The sequence below is a fragment of the Panthera pardus genome, unplaced genomic scaffold (assembly GCF_024362965.1).
Source record: "Panthera pardus isolate Hobbes unplaced genomic scaffold, ASM2436296v1 HiC_scaffold_21, whole genome shotgun sequence".
Taxonomy (NCBI): Eukaryota; Metazoa; Chordata; class Mammalia; order Carnivora; family Felidae; genus Panthera; species Panthera pardus.
In genome coordinates this window covers 46,487,737-46,509,688 of record NW_026526777.1, presented here as the reverse complement: position 1 = coordinate 46,509,688, position 21,952 = coordinate 46,487,737, and the positions used below count along the sequence as shown (strand labels likewise).

General features: G+C 36.3%; 1 protein-coding gene across 4 annotated transcripts in view; it reads right to left on the bottom strand.

Moving 5' to 3' along the window:
* The window catches only part of HMCN1 (hemicentin 1), a 495,740-nt gene that overhangs the window by 220,929 nt on the left and 252,859 nt on the right, over nucleotides 1-21,952 (bottom strand). For all 4 annotated transcript variants that reach the window (XM_053909192.1, XM_019426820.2, XM_019426835.2 and 1 more), the window contains 7 exons: nucleotides 18,345-18,503; nucleotides 11,242-11,436; nucleotides 8,521-8,616; nucleotides 6,889-7,016; nucleotides 5,436-5,580; nucleotides 2,260-2,372; nucleotides 394-553 (listed from right to left, as the gene is read on the bottom strand). In XM_053909192.1, the coding sequence (XP_053765167.1) occupies nucleotides 394-553; nucleotides 2,260-2,372; nucleotides 5,436-5,580; nucleotides 6,889-7,016; nucleotides 8,521-8,616; nucleotides 11,242-11,436; nucleotides 18,345-18,503 (996 nt within the window). The remainder of the gene's footprint in view (nucleotides 1-393; nucleotides 554-2,259; nucleotides 2,373-5,435; nucleotides 5,581-6,888; nucleotides 7,017-8,520; nucleotides 8,617-11,241; nucleotides 11,437-18,344; nucleotides 18,504-21,952) is intronic.

Below are 21,952 nucleotides of genomic sequence, written 5' to 3'. Positions count from 1 at the left end.
CTTTCAGAACATTGTGACGAGGTCAGCTGAAATGCCCTTTTAGAGTCTGCCATCTATGAAAGTAAACCCTCAAGGCAGAAGTGCAAACTGAGACACAGCTGAGGTTTGGCTTTGCCAGGAGTTGGAACTAACTGGTGTTTCTAAAGCAGACTGGGTACATACGATAAGCATACTCCTTGGGAAAACACCATAACATTATCCCAAATGGCTGTACAATTACTCTCCCTTTAAATCAGAATCTAAATAGAGATGTTCATTGGCAGTAAAAATGCGTTTTTGTCAATGCGGTTCACTTTAGGAGTACAGCCCCCGGTAATATGATTTGGGAGAGAAATGTGAGTTTTGGCACCGGTAAAGAGTGTCAAAGAAAAACATTCCCCCAGGGGCTCTCACCATAGACGGTCAGCTGCACTTTCCTCTTGGCGTAGCCAGCTGCATTGGTAGCGGTGCAGATATACTCCCCGCTCTCTTCACCCCCCGGGGACACCACATACAAACTTCCATCAGCCCCTGCGGAAAACTTAGCGCTGCTGGTGGAAATCAACTCGCCTTTCTGCAAAACACAACAAAGAGCAAAGTGTTTTCTTTAAGATAATAAAGGAGTGACTTAATGTCTGGAAAAGGAAGAGAGGAAGGGGAAAAAAATCTCCAAAGGGGAAAATCCTAGATTAAAAAAAAATGCTAATTTGAAGAAAGGTAATTTTAAGAAAAATTAAGCAAATAAAGCAAAGGTGATATTTCTTCATACTGAACCATGTCTCCTTTGTTCCAGAGCTTCTTAAAACTGGAGGGAATAATGGTAATACTAACGGATGGGGCAGTGCTTATGCAAAGTCACACACTGTTCTGAGTACTTCAAATGAATTAGCTATCTTAAAGCTCAAAAGGGTCATATGAGTAGGAACTACCACAAGTCCCATTTTACAGCTGAAAGTATTAAAGCTTGGGGATGAAGTGGAGTAACTTGCCCAATGTCACAGTTTCTCAGTGGTAGAGCTGGGACTTGAACTCCAGCAGTCAGGATCTGGAGCCCAACTCTTAATCTCTGTGCTTTCTCACAACACAAAGGCCACCCTGGAAAGTTTCATTCTTATGTTTTCCTAAAATGCATTAAACTCATACTCAGTCCTAGACACTGTGCAGTTTGGGGATAAGCTTCACCACTGTATTTTTGTGTCCAGAAAGCAGAAATCTTCACCTTTTTAATTAATTTACAGATGTCAACACCAACTTCTTTATATTTCAGAGCTTTTTAGATATATAAAGTTAGATAGTATGGTAAAATACTTTGGTTGTAGCACAAACAATTATACAAAGGTCTCATTTTGTTATTATACAGTCATTTTATACTACTTATATCTGCCAGATTTAAATTAATTTACAGGAAATATGCTATCCTCATGACTGTTCAAAGATGAAAAGGACCTCCTCAGGGAGTGGTTTTTTCCTCACTGCAAGAGTACAAGTAAAAGCTGGACAACTTCATGATAGGGATGTAGAGGGGAATAAATGACTTCGTAGAGGTCTTATCTTGGCTTCCTAAAAGAAGAGAATCTGAGACAAAGATATGGGGGCAAGAAGTTTACTTGGAAAGTAGTCCCCAGATGCTTGAGCAGGTGAGTGGGAGAGTGAGGCATAGAAGGAAGGAAAGCTAAAAAGGGTTTCAGTGCTCTGGTTTCCTCTGTGGTTAGGTTGATAAGCTTCTGGTGCCAGGGATCCTCTGAGAAGCTATATAGAAGCAGGCCAGAAGTATTCTTCTGATGGATGAGAAGCAGGACATTCATATAGGACACCTGCCCCCCAGAGGTGTTAATGTCCCTATGCTTCCTGGCCACCTGATAGCAGGCTAAGTGGCCTTGTGGGGCTTTGGAGAAAGCCCCGAGTCCAGAAACCAGAGAGGGGTACACATGAAGTGGGACTCTGGCAGAACGCACGGAGCTGTCCACCAGAGCTGCGCTGAATTCAAAAGAGCTGAAGGGATGTGGCAAGGGGTAAGAAAGGATCTGCTACAACATGTAAAGTGCTAAGAAAAGCTCCTGGTGCTATATTACAGTCCACCGTTGTGTTCTTAACGTTACTCAAGCCTCAGGTAGGTGATTACACTAAGGACATTTTGAGGTCCCTTCCAAGTGGTAGGAGTGCATGGGTTTTCCTTTTTATAAAGTTCTGTGGTACAGTCAAGTCCCATGTATGACCAAAAATATTCAAATAATGTTATAACCCATGACATTGGCAAACACCACCAGATGGGCCATTTACCTTGGACCAAATGATAGATGGCTTGGGATTTCCACTTGCTTTGCACGGCAAAGTTACTGGAATGCCTTCAATTGTGCTGAGTACCTGCCGCCCATGCTGAATGGTTGGCAGAACTGAAAAAGGAAGCAATATTTAGAATGTGAGCATCTGTCTTTCCATGTAGCCTCATTTGTTTCAAGTTGTACATTTTCAGGATACACTGCATATTTGTAAAAACTAGCTGAGATTCAACATTTTCTGATAGAAATGTAGGGTACCTTGTAAGGCAGTGTAATAAAGTAAATATAGTAGCTATAATCTGAAGAATTTAATGAAAACTTAAAATCAAGTAGTAAATTATGCTTAGTAAGTTGACTTTCCTAACAAAAATAAGACTGAATAAAATCCATGCTTTCCTGGAAACTCAAGGTTGAATTACATCCTAAGACTTACATATTTAACACATACCTTTCATCATTGTCCATCACCCATTAAGCTGCAGTGAGCTGACTTAAGCCCACTGCCAGAAAAGTAGACTGTTTTAGCCACTATACATTAAATGTCTGTTTACAAGAGCTACTTAGCGAGCTACTAAATTTAACCTAGAAAAAAAGGATTTGTTTTCTTAAAAGAAATTCAACAATAAAACTTGCAAGGCCTTAGGAGTTTACATTTAAGGCTAAAATACAGGATTCTAAGTCAATAGTTTTCACTAAGAGGAAAAACATACCTTTTGACTTTAGAAAGCAACTGAAGAATTAACATTATATGAGCAGAAGCAAAAGGAAAAGGAAGACTGTTAATTATTCCATTCTGTGTATATCTCAATTAATCACAAGCAACTAGCATATGAAAAAAGACCAATACTCAATGTTCTCAAAATAATGAATTTGATTAAAGAAGCTCCCACACATGAAAGTTCTTAACATAGAGTAAGGAACACAATAAACTCCCTATATACACCAGGCATTTCCTTTCCTTCCCCTGGAAAGATGTGACTGGAACTGCTCCCTAGAGCTCAAGCACTCACCGTGTCTCTTGCCTTTGAGTCAAATTTCTCTAGAATTATCACAGGTACCCTGGAGGAGTTTGACAGAACAAGAGATACCAGAGACCTCAGTACAAAAACTTCCCTGAAAGGCTGAGATTAGCTTTGCTACATACTCCTATTTTCTAAGGCTGGGCTTATTCTTAAAATAATTTCTTCTTAAGAAAAAATGGCAACAAATTACCAGATACTCTCTATGTCAGGTTACTCTCTAAAGCAAGAAATTTAATTTCCAGAATCATCATGGAAGAGTCAAATCTAAACTATACTGTAATTTTGTGGCAACATGGAATAAGCCATTTTCTTACATGCATATTGTCTTGGACAGCTATAAAGGAAAGTGATAAATTTAGGCATTTTCAAATCTGATGACATTTGACCATGGAAGAGCTATTTCTTTCCAGATTGTCAACCTATATAAATCAAGATGACAGTTAAATGGCTTGCCATTTTAATTTGTATTTATATTTGCATGCATTAATTCATCCTCATAAGAAGTGGTCACTGAGAGCTTCTAACGACTATTCTTCAAAGTGGAGAGGTCTAGTAATGAAAGAATATGGACATAAATAAATACGGACGTAAGGAGAACCTGGCATATTGCATCACATCCAACTCAAAAACTAATCTGTCAGATAAATGGTTACTGGGTTCCTGTCAGATGTCTGGGTTGTTTTTTCCTTTTAACCTTAGTAACTAAATCAGTTACTCATTTTGGACTAAGATAGATGAAACGATGTTGCAAAGTGATGTTTTTAACTTTTAATTGTCAAACATTTATTGCATCACAATAAACCACATCATTGGTTTGTCTATCTCCTCACTCCTCCGATTTGGCAGACATCACAGCTAATCATGTTACTCTTTTACTCAAGTAGAAATTTGCCTCAGAATCCTTCTCAATACAGTATTGAATGGAGGTGACATGATTATATCTCTATACTAAATTCTCAAACCAGTCCATAAGCACCCTCCAGGAAATCTGTGGGCTGATTTTCTCTAAAAATCGTTAAGTACAACTAAAAATATATTCAATCTGGCATTATGTGTTTACTCTTTTAGACTATAATTTAGTGTTACTTTAATATTTCTTTAAAATAATACTTCTTCAAGAATATCTCATGTGATGTTGGTAGAGGCTGGTATAAGACTGGCTGGTATAAGAGGCAGAAGAGGCTATTTTTTTAAAAGATTTTTTTTTATTTTTATGTAATCTCCACACCCAACATGGGGCTTGAATTCACAATCCTGAGACCAAGAGTCGCATGCTTTACTGACTGAGCCATCCAGGCGCCACAGAAGAGGCTATTTACAATGAGAAGCAGACATAAAAAAAAAAAAAAAAAAAAAAAAGAAAAAAGATGGTCTATATCCACTGACAATTTCAATAGACCAAACAAAATGTGGAAATTACCGGATTCTCCAACTCATGTCCTTATAAAGGGATGAATTTGCTAAAAATAAATGTTCTACGCTACTTTCATTTCTATATATGGAACTATTTTTTAATACCATACTTTAAAAAAACAACGTTGCAATACACAAAAAAATTTATGAAAATTTCTTAAACTATGAAGTTGTCAGTTATTTATTGACATGTAAAAAGTCCGTGACTGTTAGTTATGAATGGAAAAAGATGGCTTTTGGATTTTCTTATTTGTGAACTTTTAAGTTATCTAACACGCAAAAAGATTGTTTGGAGCACATGAGGTGGCCTTTAGAAAAGTTTAGGTCATTTCTAGCTAACACACAAAGGGGTCATTAGTAAGGACATGGTTATTGCACAATCCAAAAAGAAAAGGCAATTTGGATGGAATAATAAGTTCGGCTTGCCTGAAATTAAAATGTATTTTTAAACATAACTTTTTGAGAACTGAGTTCACTTTTATCAATTAAGAAATCACTTACAAAAGCCCTTGGCCAGACTCAGCTGGTGACTCCCAATAAAGCCTTGTTGTGTATGTAGAAAAAGGAATTCTGGAAACACCCTTAACAATGTACATAGTGTTCAAGAAATAAGGCTTTTTGTTAAAAATAACAATTAGGAAAAAAATCTGCTTCTCACAACCAGAAGACAGAGTTAGTTGGTTTAAAGACACAAACCTAGCTTTGAACACGGGGAAAGAATTACAATGGGTGCGTCTCTTACCATGCACATCCACGGTGGTGGTTTTATTAATGGTTCCAGCAACATTACTGGCCACACAAGTATATCTGCCTCCATCCTGAAGGCGAACTCTCTCAATGTGGAGACTCCCATCACTGCGTACAGTGATGTAAGGATTTTGGACCAACTTAAAGAAAAAGAAGTCATATTTAATTTAAAAGATAATGTTCCCTAAGTCAAAACCAGATTTGTTTTTCTCCAACTGGGTTATTAAATATCTTATAACAAAATATTTTAACACCTTTAAGTGAAAAATGATGAGCATGTTACCAAATGTAGAATCAATTGTATGTCTACCTAATGTAGCACCAAAAAGTATACCTCCTAACATCTGTTGGAGTTATGCAAACGATGGAAAAAGGAAAGAAACAGAAGCATCACTTATTTCATGTTTCTGTGAATTTTGTTATCACTCAGGACCCAAATTTCACTAGTCATTTTTACTTTTGGCTTAATTTGTTCTTTTTCAAGGAGACTATTACCACTTGTAAACTATTTGATATTTTTTATTTTGGCAAATAGGAATTCATTCAAGCTGAGAGAATGTGACTATTCTCAACACTTGCCTTTTTCAGTGACAGACGCAAATATCAGAGGCAACGTATGATACAGGAACTGTGTCAGAGAAGGCTGGCAGTATTTTCTATTAAAAATGATCACGCTAACTATACCATATATGCATTCTGTTCAATCACAGGACACCTGAGTGCTCAAGCAGTATCATCCTATGCCATAAGGGCATTAAATTGTTGAGTGAGGTATACTAATTTTTCTCAGGATTTCAAGCAAAGATGAACAAGTTTACATCTTATTCCATGGAGGCAATTCACTTCTAATTGGTACTTCAAAAAGTGAGTTTAACTACTCTGGAAAATGGAAGGAAAAATGCTCTGAACTAGATGAAAATTTATCATAGGTAGTATATTTACAAAAAAATCCATAGAACTGTGAAAAATTTTCATATTCTTTCATAATCAAAAGTTATACCCTGAAAGACAATGACACAAAATAGATTCACATTTTTAAAAAGTTCATGATAAAGTATATAATATTTGGAGTTAATAATAAAGGTTAGTAAATGGAAAAATTTTATGAGAGTGTTAACATTTATTACATCCTGTGAAGAAGAACATAAAAATATTTAAATACTATAAAAATAATTTTGTATTTCGAGTTCTAACATACTCTGAAGAGTTTATTAGTTGCACTGAATTGAATTCAAAACAATAGAAATCACGCCATTGACTATTTCTCCGTTTTATTAATCCCAAATAATGTGAACTGAACCATGTCAATATGGAAAAAAAGTTTTGGTGTTATATTTACAAAGTATATGTTTGTATATTTATTAAATTGATATTTCAATGTTTGAAATAAATTGCCTCTTACTCAAGAAAATTACAAATGTGAATGCATGGATTTAGAATGTTCTTACCATGGCTGAATTCTTAATCCACCGACGTTCTGGAATGGGATTTCCAGCCAACAGAGCACAAGGCAAAGTAAGCTGCTGTCCTTCAATGACGCTGGTCACCGAAGGGCTGATTCCAATGAGTGGAGCAACTAAGTCGTAGAGAAACAGGTATTATCACCTCTATCTCACCCAAAAGAAAGGCAAATCTTCTAGGCCGATGACTACTAATTCCACTATTTTAAAAAATGAATTTTCAAGAATAAGATTTTTAAATGTAAATAGGTCTGAACTGGAAGAGAGACATAAAAGACCCTTCAAAGCAGAAGGAATGGCAAAGGGGGTAGGTAGTAATAGAGAAGTAGACACTAAAAGAGAATTCGTCTATGGCATGCAAGGCCAGAAATGTCAAGCCAAGAAATTTGCACTGTTTGATGGACAAATGGAGAGGAACTGAAATCATTTACATCTAAAAAACGTGGGATCATCAGAACCATTCTCAGGAAATACTAATCTGAAAACTGTGACTAACTTATTGGAGAAGGGAAAAATCAGAATGGATAAGATCAATGAGGAGGCTATCATAACAGCTCAAGCAAATAAAATGAGGTGGACTCTCTTAGATGGAGAGATGTTCTTTTGTAGAAATTAATTAATAAATTAAACATAAATCAAAGCAAAATCCCTAGATATTCTATTTGGAAATTTCAAGTATATGTTGATGAATAAAGGGAGATCTAGAAAGAAAATGTTATAAATGCATATTAATGAGAAACAGGCACTGAGAGATTTAAAAATCATATTAAATACTATAATAATTTAGACAATGTAGTACCAGTGCATAAATAGAATTCCAAGGAATAGACACAGGAATATAAATTTAGCATGTAACCAAATGGGTATTTTAATCAGTGGAAAGAGAATATTCAATACAAGACTCTGAAATGAAAAAAAAAGTTTTTAAACTATAATGGGGCACCTGGGTGGCTCAGTCGGTTAAGGTCTGATTCTTGATTTCGGCTCAGGTCATGATCCCAGCATGGTAGGATCAAGCCCTGCATCTGGCTCCTTGCTGAGCACTGAGTGTAGACCCTGCTTGAGATTCTCTCATTCTCTCTCTCTCTCTCTCTCTCTCTCCCTCTGCTCCTCTCTCCTGCTTTTGTGCTCTCTTGCTCTCAAAATAAATTTTAAAAATGTAAACAAAAAAAGATAATGAAACAAATGTCTTACCACTAAACAATATTGCATTCTTACTTCATATTATATCCCCAAATAATTTCATGTGGACTAAAATGAAAAGTGTAAAACAGTGGTAAACAGAAAGGAATGCCATGGCTCTAACGTGTGTGTGTGTGCGTGTGTGTGTGCGTGTGTGTGTGTGTGTGTGTGTGTATTTGTATTTAGGCTTAAATCAATTTATTCAAGTTGATTTATTTAAATGAAAGATAAGGAACTTGGAGAGGATGATCTGTAAGGTTACTTCCAGTTCTAACATCCCATGAAATATGAAATAGGGTGGGGGAGAGGAGGCTAATCTAGTAATCAAATATTTACCTGTTGTTTCTTTGTTTAAAGTGGCACAGACAAGAGATGATGTAATAAAAGAAGTCTGATGACTTGGAAGAGCGTGATATCTAAGCACATAATTGATCTTACCAAGTCCTGTCACTGTTACTGTTGTCTGGGACTGGATCTTTCCAAACTGGTTTTCTGCCTCACAAATATAGGTTCCTTTATCATTTGCCCATAAATCTAAAAAAAAAAAAAAAAAAAGAGAGAGAGAGAGATCGTTTACTCATTCAACACCATCTATGAAGCATAATCATGCCAGACACAATGCTCAAATTTGTGGGTGGAAAATGTGTGTGTACTGCCTTTTGTTACTTCCCATTCTACAGGAGGAGACATACATAAGAACCAACAATCACACCCAGTGTGATAAATGCTATATACAAGTTTCAAACAATGAGCTGTGGGAGCACAGAGACACAGAGACATGAGAGACTGATGGCATGCAGAGGAATTAGGGAGGGATGCACGTAGTAGGTAATATACAAGCTGTACTGTAAACAGCAGGTAGAAGGAAGGGCAGTCTAAGCCCAATGGGCTGCAAAGACAAAAGCATGACTTGAAAAATCAAGGTCTGTGCAAATAATGTAAAGCTGCACCACCAATGGATGCTGCAGCACCACCTTGGGGGTATTTTGAAGGTTTGCAAGGGAGAAAGGGAATTTTTTGTTTTTTGGTTTTTTTTTTTTTTTTTTTTTTTTAGTTGGCCCAATGATTGGGGGAGCATACTGGCATTTACTGGGCAAGAAGTAGGTAGGCCATGCAGAGGGCAGATTCATGGAAGGAACAATTATCCCAAATCCAGCAAGACTTCTGAAGATCCCACTGGAAATTCATGGGTTTGATGGCTTTGTTTATAATTATATAATAATTACATGTATCAGTCTACATTTGAGCTGTCAAATTTATGGTGATGCACATAAACATGTATGCAAATTTATGGTGATGCACATAAACATGTATGCATATTGTGTAGACATTTCTGGAGTATTTATCTATTGAAATGTCTATTATTTCAGTAAAAATTACTTTATTTTCCTTTGTACTACATTTTGGATATTAAAAGAGTTTTTATTATGTAGATAGGTCAAAAAGATAGACTTTGTTTCAGGATAATAAGAAGGATATTACAAAATATTTTTTAATTAAGGAGGGTGTTAAAGGGATCAGGATGAACACTACTAGGTTGTGTGGACATAGTCAGGGGTCAAGCTAAAGACAGAGTGTGGTGCCTTGTAAAGAGTGTGGTTTGTCTTGTGAGCAACAAGGGAGTCAACAGATTTTAAATAGGGAAATGATTATAATCCTTGCAAATATCTTCACTAAATAAGCACAGTTTAATCTACTGATAAGATTTGACAGAGAAAAATGTAGCTTTCCATTATGAACAGTTCCATTTATCTCAAATAAAGAGCAGTGACAAAGCTCCTACTTCTTTATTAACCATAGGCATATAACTTCAGAATTACATCTGGTAAGTTCAGGCAGTATCCACTCTCAACAACAGCAAACATTCATTTGCAAAGGAAAATTCACCAAATCATCTGGTTAATAAGTCACATTGTTTTTACCCAAGATATTTTTCATATTATCAACTCTTGGATTAATTTGTATAGGAATACATAAGACTGCAGAAAATGGTTTCTAATCTCTACTTTCCTTCTAGATAGTTTAAGGTGGACAGTTAGGCAACCACTGGTCAATATGTTGCCCTCTTTCATTCTTCCTTTTTTACATCACCTCTAACTGATTTGTTTCAGGTCTAATTTGTTACCCAGGCTTTTCTCATCACTATTATTACCCCACATGTATAACCCTGTAAGCCTCCCCCATTTTCATATCTTTTATCCTGCAGAGGGGTTGTCCTGCAGTGAAGCTTGGAGGGCTGTTTTCTACCTCATCAAAAGCATTTCTTCACCTGCACATTCCAGGTCCTGCATGATCTGACCCAGTAGGTACTTTTGTGGCCATCCCCTTAGATGGTGGGTTGTAAAATGCCTAAGTGGGGGACCCCATATAAGACTTCTGTCTTAACCACAGAGCCTAGCCCAGAGCTAATTACTTAAGCACTTCCAATTAGTTTAATTCATATTTGGAAGTTTAAGTGGCTAATGTACATTTAATATTGTTAATAAACATGGAAATCACTTACTGAAGGCTTTCTACAAAATAACCCCAAAGATACAATTACCCTTTAAAAATCAGTTACTTGACTAAATGTTTTTATTCCTCTAGTGCCACTATTCAAACATTCTGAATATTATTTGAAAAAGTACAAAGTATTTACAAATATTTGAATGCTTAATAGCTTATAGGCAAAATTCCTGGATGATAGAGTACTTTTTTAAAAATCTTACACTCCAGGTGGATATAATTTTTAATCAAGGAGCTTCCATAGAGTATAGAGTCCCTATGGTTATATACTGTTGGTCAAAAATAATTCATTAAAGTTAACTAACTACTATTTTAATATTTTACCTTTCTATACAGCAGTTGGTATAAGAGTCAATAAAATGTGATCACTTATTCACCTAGAGGCCCAGGTAACTCTATTTGTAATAAGAACCAGTGAGATATGAAGAAGTCACATTGCTTCACAAGCCTTTATGATATCACATACATTTGAATAAAATATAATTTATGACAATTCCAAAATATAAGAGTTTAACACCATTTTAAAGTGAAATCCAACAAACACAAAATGTGTTACGATTAATTCACAATTTTACACATAGTAATCCCTGTGTATAAAACATGAATGTATAATAAATGTGCATACTTGTACAAAATATATTTCCTTTAACCTACTTGAAATAAAGAGAGCTCCTGTTCTTAGTTGGCTGATGGAACTCACTGAAAAGGGTCTTGAGAAGATTGGCATGTTGTCTGACCTCCGCCATTTAATCTTTGGTTCTGGATAACCCTGGACATAGCAAGGTAGTGTCACATTTGAGCCAATTTCCATAGACACATCAGCAGGTTCTTGTATGAAAACTGGAGGTGCTGGAAGATATTTAAAACAAACAAAAAAAGGTCGTTGGGACAGTGTAAAGGCACATTAAATATAAACTTAATTATTAAAATGTCAACAGATCGAATCTGAATCAGGCATTGTTCACATAATATTATAAATTTACCCTTTACTCCTGTATGCTATTGAAATAGCAGATATTTCTTTTTTGCTTTATAAATGAATAGAGGCACAAAGAAGTTCAACTACTTCCTTAAAGTGACAAATGATAAAGAGAGTGGAATTCAAGAGTGGGAATTTAAATCAAGACTACTTTAAATAAAGAGAGCCTTTCATTTTAGAAATTTCTTTTCAATTTTAGCTAATGTCATACTGCTCAAATCTTTGAACTTTCTTATAAATAAATTTGCCTTATAATGAAATATTTTTGACACTTTCCAAAACTTAACTCCTACTGGTTTAAAGAACTTAATTTATACTAGAGCACATTCTTTAACAGATCACTGTATCTCCAGCTAAAATATTTAATCCTAAATTAAATCTTTGCTCTATATCACATTCTTGCTTCTCAGTATCTTTCACCTTTGGTTTGTTTTTTGTTTTTTGGTTTTTTTTTTACATTTTTTAATTAAAGGATTTTAAGCTTGAGAATCAATAATAACAACAGAATATAGTATTTGATAAAAAGAGAATGATGAGAGCTTAATATCTTAGAGTTAAAATCTGATTCAGAAATTATAAAATTATAGATTAAAAGGCTACAGTTATCCACATAATTTAGGTAAACACAGAAGCCAGGAGGAAGAATTAGAAATGTGTTGTTGGCACAACTTGAAAAACATGGGAAGGAAATACAGGAGAAAGCTATCAGCCAGCCCAAATAAGTTCCCCAGAACTTATAAGTAATGATGTATGAGGCATCAGACAAGGAGGTAGAATGCTTTAAAGCATTCATGAAGTAATTCATGAAACCTGCTCATGTTGGATTCTAAGAGGAGGAGCCCAAGAGAGGGATCCTTGGTAACGTCAAGGTTAAATATTGCTTAGGAATTCAACTATCACTTACAAAGCAAGGACTGTTATAGGTGCTTTCCATTAATTTTCTCATTTGATCTCACAATAACGCTGTCGGGTAAGTATTATTATTACTCGAATTTTATAGATGAAGAAATTGACACACAGATTTGCTAAGTATTACATGGAATTGAAGACTGGAGGTAGGATTGAAAACCAGGTTGATACTGGTAACAGTTTTTTGTCATTTTATCAGCCTCCCCTTTTCTATGAGTTCCTACAACTGCTCAAAGTCAAGGTGTTTAGCAAGCTAATAAAAATGGGTGCGGAGATCACTTCTTTCTTTCTCATTGGGAATTTTGAGACTCGGACGCACAGTTGTCTCCTGAGCAGCATTAATGCTTTATTAACCTAGGCTAAAGGATATCCTCTAACTTTGCAGCCTCATCTCCCATTATTCACCTACAGAAATCTTATTCAAGGGACCATCAGAACTCTTTACTCTTCTCTAAATAAGGATTAACCATTTTCATACCAGTACCTGTGTTACAGTCATCCCTCTCAAATGCAATGTTGGTAACTGATCTCTGGCTATTGAAATATTGACAATTCTTTAGTCCAGTTCAAAAGGTCCCTCTTTGAGGCCATCTCTCATCCTCCCAGATGGACATGACTTCCTCCCTCTGTGAGGTACAAAACTCACTCTGTACCACTTCCATGGTAATGGCCTTATCCAGCCTTTTATTAGACTGTGTGTTTGATTTTCCCTAGAGAGTTTATGTTTGCAACCATATTTTATCTTTTATAGCAGCTAACCTAGTACTTTGTGCATTATACATGGTTGCTCAATATCTGTGAATGAGTGAATCAATATTAAAATGCTTCAATAATAATGTAGTATGTGCATTTGTATATGTATGTAAGTGTATGTGGTGTTAACAACCTTGATCTTTTGAAAAAAACATGGCAATTTCAGAAGCCTACTGTTGGTTTATTGAGCCTAAATAAAATAAAATTAAATTAAATCCACAATGTAATATGTTTTTAACAAGAAGGAGAGTAGCTGTGTTTAGATTTCTCTTATTCCACCTATGTGGGAAACTGACATATAAAATTCATAGGCAAAATAAACATTTTAAAAACAATTCATAAAGTAGCTCATTGTTTTTCTATCCTAGGTGTAAAGGACTAGTTACTTTTCTCTGCATTGACAGTAGTCATTTATCCCAGAGCCAGTTGCTTTTTGGAGAAATAGAGGTTATAAAAGTCTCAGGATGTGTTAGATGCAGAGTATGGGCAGGTAGATGTGGAAATGGGGCAGAAAATCAATTTCAGAAGAACAAAAAGATATGCAGAAGCCTGGGGTTGACCAGACATTTGAGAGGAAACCAAGCTTACTGACACAGCAGAACATAGCCATCAGTCAAAATGGAAACAAATCAGAATTTTCAGAAGTAAAAAAGCCAAGAACGAACTGGACTAGAAAAGGATAAGCAGAGCTCAAGTTGTGCCCATAAAACTCGGTTAAGACAGGAGAAGTCATCTGTGGTGAAGAAGCTTTGGGAACAGTGTCAGGTACAAGACAAGCAAAAGGTTAGGGAATATACATCCTGGTACCAGAAAACAAGGCAAATGAGAGTACCAGGCACTAGGTAAGGAGCCAAGAGAGCATCAGTGACAAGGAAACCTCAAAAATGAAGCAACTCCTAACTCAAGCCAAGAAGCCTTCTAAATACTTCCTACTCTTGATTGTGGCCAATTCGAACTCCAAGTGAGTTATATTGGGTGGATGGTAAACAGATTAACAGGGCTACGGAAGGGGCAGTGGTGACTGTAGTACAAAACACGGGTTTGTTCAGAGGAGGCTGTGTTGCGTAGAGATGTTACAGTCCGTTAGGTGGTTTTAAATGGCAGCTCCATTATTTCTTAGTTTGCAAAATTGGAAAATTCTTTTACTTCCCTCAGTCTAAATCTATGAACAATAAGGAGATAATAACATTTCCTATCTCATGTTGTTAAAAGACCTGGTCTTTATTAATCATTTAGCATGTAGTAATCACCCAAATATTAACTATCACTAGTTATAAACAGTGTTGAATTCATGCATTAAATCTTAGCTCCAGGGGCGCCTGGGTGGCTCAGTCGGTTGAGCCACTGACTTCAGCTCAGGTCATGATCTCACAGTTTTTGAGTTCAAGCCCCGCGTCAGGCTCTGGGCTGACAGCTCAGAGCCTGGAGCCTGCTTGGGATTCTGTGTCTCCCTCTCTCTCTGCCCCTCCCCCACTCATGCTCTGTCTCTGTCTCAGAAATAAACAAACATTAAAAAAAATTTTTTTTTTAAATATTAGCTCCAGAACTTAATAAAACTATTATTAATTTCAATATCAGCTTCTGCATACAGCCTGTCAGGATTATGCTTGATCACTGTGATCCCTTAAGTATTTACATGCAAACCCCTTGAGAACTGTAAAATTAATGCATGGTACAGCTTTGTTGTCGCTCACTGATAGATATGGCTGTGTACATACATCATTTTGAAAATAGAAAGTCACAAACAGATTGACCATGTTGCTCTAAAATCTATTGCATAAAATTATTCTGGTTCCTTTGGTGATAATTAAATGTATACCCACTTGGGCAACTCTAGCATTGCATTAGTCAAAGATTTTCTTTCCTAAAATGGCTGAACACACTGTTTTGGTTCTAGCAAACCACAAAACACAAAACCACAGTCTAGGACTCAAACCCTGAGTGGTGTGGAATGTTGCAAATAAAATCGCTGCCAGGCCAACATTTTGTTTGATGTAGCCAATCTTCTTCTCTTCCAAATGACTTCACAATTCACTACCTCTTTTTAAAAAAAGGATGGAAAGCACTGGTAACTTTCCCTCTTGACCTGAAATGTCCATAACTCAGAGCCCTGGTAATGAGAAGCAGGAAAAAGGAGACTCACTACAAGAAGCTATAACTCAACAATAATATTGAACAGCTTTATTACTATTAGTTTTTTGATCTACTATTGATGCAAAGTAATAGGCCCACAAAAACAATCTGAAAGTCCAACAGCTACATGATAGGGATAAAGGTATGTTTTTCTTTTTAGGTCATAAGCTACTTAAATTTATGCCCGATAGTTTTGGAACTCAAATGAATTTTATGCACTACTACTAATAGTAGTAGTAAAGGCTTGAATTGTCTCAAGCCTTTAAAGAAAATCAGTTGGAAACAGTGACTTTCATATTAAAAGCCCAATGCTTAATCTTAAATACTATGCCACTATTATATATGCATTGTTATATTACTTTTTAAGACGCAGAGAATCAGAATGGTAATTCAATTTGTGGAGTTCATTTTTTTGATACATGTGCCATTAAGCAGCTTTAGATGAACAGCAGTAACCAATGGACATGCTGAATGCACATGGGTGATGATGCTACATTTCAAATTTATAACCAACGTATCAGGTAGGTACTCTTAAAAGTCAGGCAGAAAACCCAGCCTCTCTCCAAAGCCCATTCTCTTAGCCACTATATAAATTCTGAGGAAAAGTTTGGTTTTTTGTTTGTTTGCTTCTAAACCTAACAGTGATAACCACAACCATCACTGCAACTGTGATTTGCACAGGCCTTAGCAGTTACACCCTGTGTCTGCTAGGATATGGGACCATAGTTTTATGTGGACAGAAAAGGTCTAACCAAACTTTGTGAGCCACAGTGATCAGAATTCTAATGGTGGGTAAGGAGATAGTTATTAAGGCATAATGGATGCATGTATGGCGATGGTGTTAGAATGAAGTTATCTGGCAACTGTTAATGATCATGGTTACAGTAAGGACACAATTTAGTTCATGTTAATAGCTCCAACAGAACAATTACTGGAATAAAAGTTGAGAAGCCATTGTTTTACAAAAGGTCATAGTGGGGCACCTGGGTGGCTCAGTCAGTTAAGCGTCCAACTTCGGCTCAGGTCATGATCTCGCGGTCCGTGAGTTCAAGCCCTGCATCGGGCTCTGTGCTGACTGCTCAGAGCATGGAGCCTGTTTCAGATTCTGTGTCTCCCTCTCTCTCTGACCCTCCCCCGTTCATGCTCTGTCTCTGTCTCAAAAATAAATAAATGTTAAGAAAAATTAAAAAAAAAAAAAAGAAAAGGTCATAGAGAGTGAAGATCTTGAATATGAGTGAAGATAAAACAAAATTCAGTTCAAGGAATGAGGATAAATACAAAATATTGGTTAGGATGTTTCCTAATCCAATGCAAATCACTCCAGCACAGATAGCCCTAAGGCTACATGGATTTTCACTAGTCAACAGCGAGAACCTGGAAACTTCAGAAACTAAAAATATCATCAAGAAGGCAGTAAGTAAGCAAGGAAATGTGTATGTTGTTTATATTTTCCATAATCTTGGAGAGGGGTGAGAGTGTCATTCCCCTTTTGCTGGGAACAATTACTCAGGCTAATTCATTCTTCCTTAAAGCCAGACAACTCTAGAAGGATGTTGGGTCAATATAAAATACCTGAGCAGGAAAGAGGAAGAGGCAGAACTAGAAAATGTTGGGAATTTGAAACACGATACTTTATATATTTCTTAGAAACAAGAATTCTGCACCAAGTGACCCTCTTCATTTGGGCCTCACATTTCTAAAAGCATTCCTTGTGCTTTCACTTCAGATATCCTCCACCCGGAGATTCCAATCTTATTTCCAAGGCACTTCTCTCAATAACCTCAGCTTTTAGTCACAGTCAAACACATTTTGCTGTGCCTTAGATTCTACAGTGGTCTTTATGGCCATTTCCAGCTCTGTTGATTCTACCCCAAGAGCATAATCACCAAGAGTACAGAGTGTTCACCAGACAGCCCAGGGGCAAGGGGATCATAAAAGATCCCAGGAGGAAAGAAATTAGTTTATATGAAACAACATATTAAGCTTGGAGGGCCAGAATATTCATTTAGAGAATTAAGATAGAACTGGAATGGTTTGTATTACTTTATCCTAAAAAAAAAAAAATCTGCATTTTCTTTATAGTTCCCAACTTTTGTTTAAAAAAAAAAAAACAGTTGAGGCATGAAAATCATCATACATAAATGAAAATACAATTTAAGAAAATGTCATATTTTATAAGTTTAATGTCAATGTTTGAATTATTTGTTAGAATTAAGCTGCCAGGTTCCTTTTCATACAAAGCAAGCTCTGTTTTATTTCATGTGTTCCTACACTGTGTATCAATTATTTTTTAAGAAACATGACATAGAGAGACAAAGAAGGAGAAAGAACTAAACTTCTTGAGTAATCTGATGACAGTGGTCATACACATGCTGTATCCTTCACATTGTGACTGACATTTATTTGTTGTTAGTACTTGAGGAGTAATTGCTAGTAAAAAAATTTTTTTAAATAAAAGCACAATGTGCTACCTTTGCTATCATCAACATCTCCAAATTATGGTCTAGAGCCAAAGTCTAATTTCTGGCCTCCAGATGTTAATACTTAGCAATTTTGTGTCGGAACGGATGACTCCTATTATGAAAATGTCTGGCAATACATGATATTCCAGTGAAGCTTATAGTCTCTGATGTCAGATTACCTGGGTTCAAATATCCAGGCTCTGCCCCTCCATAGTTCTGTGATACTGGTCAAGTTCCTTAGCTTTGTTACGACTCCTTTTTCTTATCTATATAATGGAGATATTTATAGTATCTTCGTCTTAGGATTTGCTATGAGAGTTAAATGAGCTAATGCATATAAAAGTTCTTAGCACAATGCATGGTATATAGAAAGCACTTGGTAAATGTTTACCACCATGATTATATTAATAATCTGAGACGCTAACTCTCATTTGTCCTTTCTGACAAACATTTCCACCCAAATGTTTCAGAGTTATTAGCATGGAAAAAACCAAATGTGTCTATCAGAGCTGGATGCTTACAGCCAACATCCAGAGTTATCTTGCCAGCTGCTCTTCCAGCATCATTGACAGCTACACACATATAATCACCAGCATCCAGGTCTTGAGTTTCTTGAATCTTCAAAAGTCCCAAAAGAGGGTCAATAATGAGGAATGTTGAGGGCCTCAGCTCAAGATCCCCTAGGTTAAAACAAAGAGAGAACATTAAACCCTAAAGTATTTACATAGTTTACTCTGCTCTTGGGTTGATTTCAAGACTGCTGAAGAAAATCAACTGTCAAGTTTTTACAATACCGTTGTCTGGCACAACACAGACACTTAAACAATGTTTACGCAAAGAAAGGACAAAGGGTTTGTTGGCACTAAGCTGATTTATTAGCCTGTATGATTCTGTGTGCTAACCAAGAGCCAAAAATCTGGCTCCAGATATTTCCTACTGTGAATGTACCTAAATAAGAAAGAACTCTTCAAAGCTGTACTGGGGAGGACGAGGTTGGGGAGTGGGGTGTGGGAAAGGATGGCAGCTGTCACTGTGGCTGTGTTGGGTAAGAAGGGAATGGGAAGATGAAGGTTGAAAAAAGGTTTCTACCAGCTTTGTGGACCAGCTTAGGATCCCCTAAGCACTTTCTAAATAACTGAAATTCATCCTGCCACAAAGCTGGTAGAAACCTTTTTTCAACCTTCATCTTCCCATTCCCTTCTTACCCAACACAGCCACAGTGACAGCTGCCATCCTTTCCCACACCCCACTCCCCAACCTCGTCCTCCCCAGTACAGCTTTGAAGAGTTCATTCTTATTTAGGTCTTAAAAACTGAGAACAAACCGAGGGTTGATGGGGGGGTGGGGACGGTGGGTGATGGGTATTGAGGAGGGCACCTGTTGGGATGAGCACTGGGTGTTGTATGGAAACCAATTTGACAATAAATTTCATATTAAAAAATAAAAATAAAATAAAATAGGAGTGTTTAATGCATTTTGATTATAATTATTTCTTTGGTATACATATTGTCAGGTCCAAATAAATCTTTTTTGTTGTTGTTGTTAGTTAAAAAAAAAAAAAGAAAAGAAAGTGCTTAGGAGACTACAGGTGTTCTTTGTTTGGTCAATGGACCGGGTTTTTGGTTTGCTGAATGCTGTCACAGTTAGTGTCTTGTGAGAGGTATAGGCTGCCTGAGAGCATTCTGAGGATTTCTGGAGAAGAAGGGACCACAGCTATCTGGAGATCATAGGGAAGAGCTTGTTGGTAGAAGAGGAAAAACGGGATGATAATTTTTTTTTGAGAGAGAGCACGAGTGGGGGGGGGCGCAGAAAGAGAGGGGGAGAGAAAGAATCCCAAGCAGCCTCCACACTGTAAGTGCAGAGCCCAAGGAGGGGCTCAAACTCACGAAACCGTGAGGTCATGACCTGAGCCGAAACCAAGAGTTGGCCGCTTAACTGACAGAGCCACCCAGGCACCCCTGGATGAGAAATTTCTAACAATGGCCAGAGAGAAGTGTTTTATAGAAATCTCCCATAATACCGCTACTAAATCTGTATTTTTCATCAAGTTCTTGAAGTTGGAGTTACAGGTTTCTCGAAGAGGCAGGTAGGGAATAAATGTGTGGAAAATGAAACACATGCATTGAGTTTGACCTCAGTGTGAGGCTAGAATGACAGCAGAAAAATTAGTTATGTCTGAGTTATCTGTGTGTCTCTGATGTTATGTGTCCCTTCAGCCCCTCCAATCCCCTGAGAACCATTTCTCTATGAAGGAAAACAATGCCTTAACTAATCTGTAAGTTAGGTTAGTCTCTCCTTATGTATCTCCTCCTTCAGGGTGACTCCTCTCCCAAGAATGTAATTACCTGGATGGCCAGTTTCATAAAAAAAAAATACCTACTACTGGATCTTTAATACTATCTTAGTGTCCACATCCTTTTTGTAAAGAGTAATATCAAACTTCCTGTGGGGATCCTAAAATCTTCCTGGAGGTTGGAAGGCCATTGCTCTTAGGGGTGCACAGCATGCCCAGATGTCAAGTCTAAAAAACTGCTCTCCAAAAGGTCATGTACTACCCTAGCTATGTGCTTTGAAGACCACCATAGTATCTCACTTAGCTTCTAACAAAAAAAAAAAAAAAAAAAAAAAAGAGAGAGAGAGAAACCCAGAACAAGTAATCCTCTAGAATACTATAAAAATCACCAATCAACAGACTCAGGGCAACAAGCAGACAATTATCTTTGTTTTTGTTTTTATAATTTTGAGAACAGAAGGGGTCAAAGGAGCCATAAATTTGAAAACAAAAAAATTGCAATAGCGACCATCAGTGCCAAAAATAAAGTATTTTTCAGCATTCCAATATTTAAAACCCAAATCATCCTTTTAAGCTTGCTACTACATACCACACGAGAATAAGAGAAGCAACCAAAGCTGTGTCTATGTGCCTCTGGGAAATTTTCATAAATAAAAGCAGATGATGTTGACATAAACTTTCCTCCCACTAAGGGAGAATGCAATATGACCTAGCTGTTCATCAAGTATTAGAATGTTTGGACTAAAATGCATTTAGAATTTTGGAATTTACTTCTCCCTTATTTCTTTTGTTTATGTCGAAGGATAAAATCAAGACCTTTTAGCTAGTAGGTTTTTTTTTCAAAAAAAAAGCTAAAAGAATAGCAATAATGAAAATGTAAATTGGGAAACACCAGTTTAGTCAAGTCATCTACTAAATTAGTCATCAAATTATTGGGAAGCCATTGAGAAATATGGAACTTTGAGATGGTAATGGAATAGGGATTATTTAGTTTTAATATTAGGTAAGATTAGAATTTTTACAGAGTGAAATATACAAACTTTCCTGACAACCCATGCTAGGATTTAACAATCATTACCACTGCAGAGGGTTCTCTTTATGCTGTAATTTAAATTCAATTCTGGTTTCTATGGATGTAAAGGCTAACAACAGAGAAATCATTATCCCTGGCATAAGATCCTTTCGAATAGTTGATGGGAATTAGTGGTTCTCAAAAATGTTTCCTTCAAACCCCTTTTACACTCTTATAAATTATTGGGGACTTTAATGAGGTTTTTTTTGTATAGATTATATTTATTTGTATTTAGTACTTTAGAAATTGAAAAAATTTAAATGTATGTATTTATTCTATAATAAACTCATGACATTTTAACATAATGAACATATTTTATGAGAAATTAATTATTTTTCCAAAAATAAGATAAATTTAGTGAGAAGAGTGGTGTTTCACATTTTGCAAATTTCTAGAATGTCTAGCTTAATAGAAGACAGCTGAGTGCTCATACTTGCTTCTGCATTCATTCTGTTGGATATCACACTTCATGTACCCTCCAAAAACTCCACTATACACTTGTGAGACAATGAGTATGAAAAAGAAAAATAATATGTTAGTATAATTAGGAAAGTAATTTCAGTCTCAGAGATTCTCTGAAAAAAATGACGGGGAACCCCCAACTACTCTTAAGAACCACCAATCTAAATTGAAAAACCTACTTTCTTTAATGTTTCACCAGAAATATCCTCTATAAAACATTTTAATAGTGTCTCTATTCTTTTTTGAACCCACTATATGTTGCTTATTTCTAAAATGAAAAATCCAAAATTTTTATGGGTATT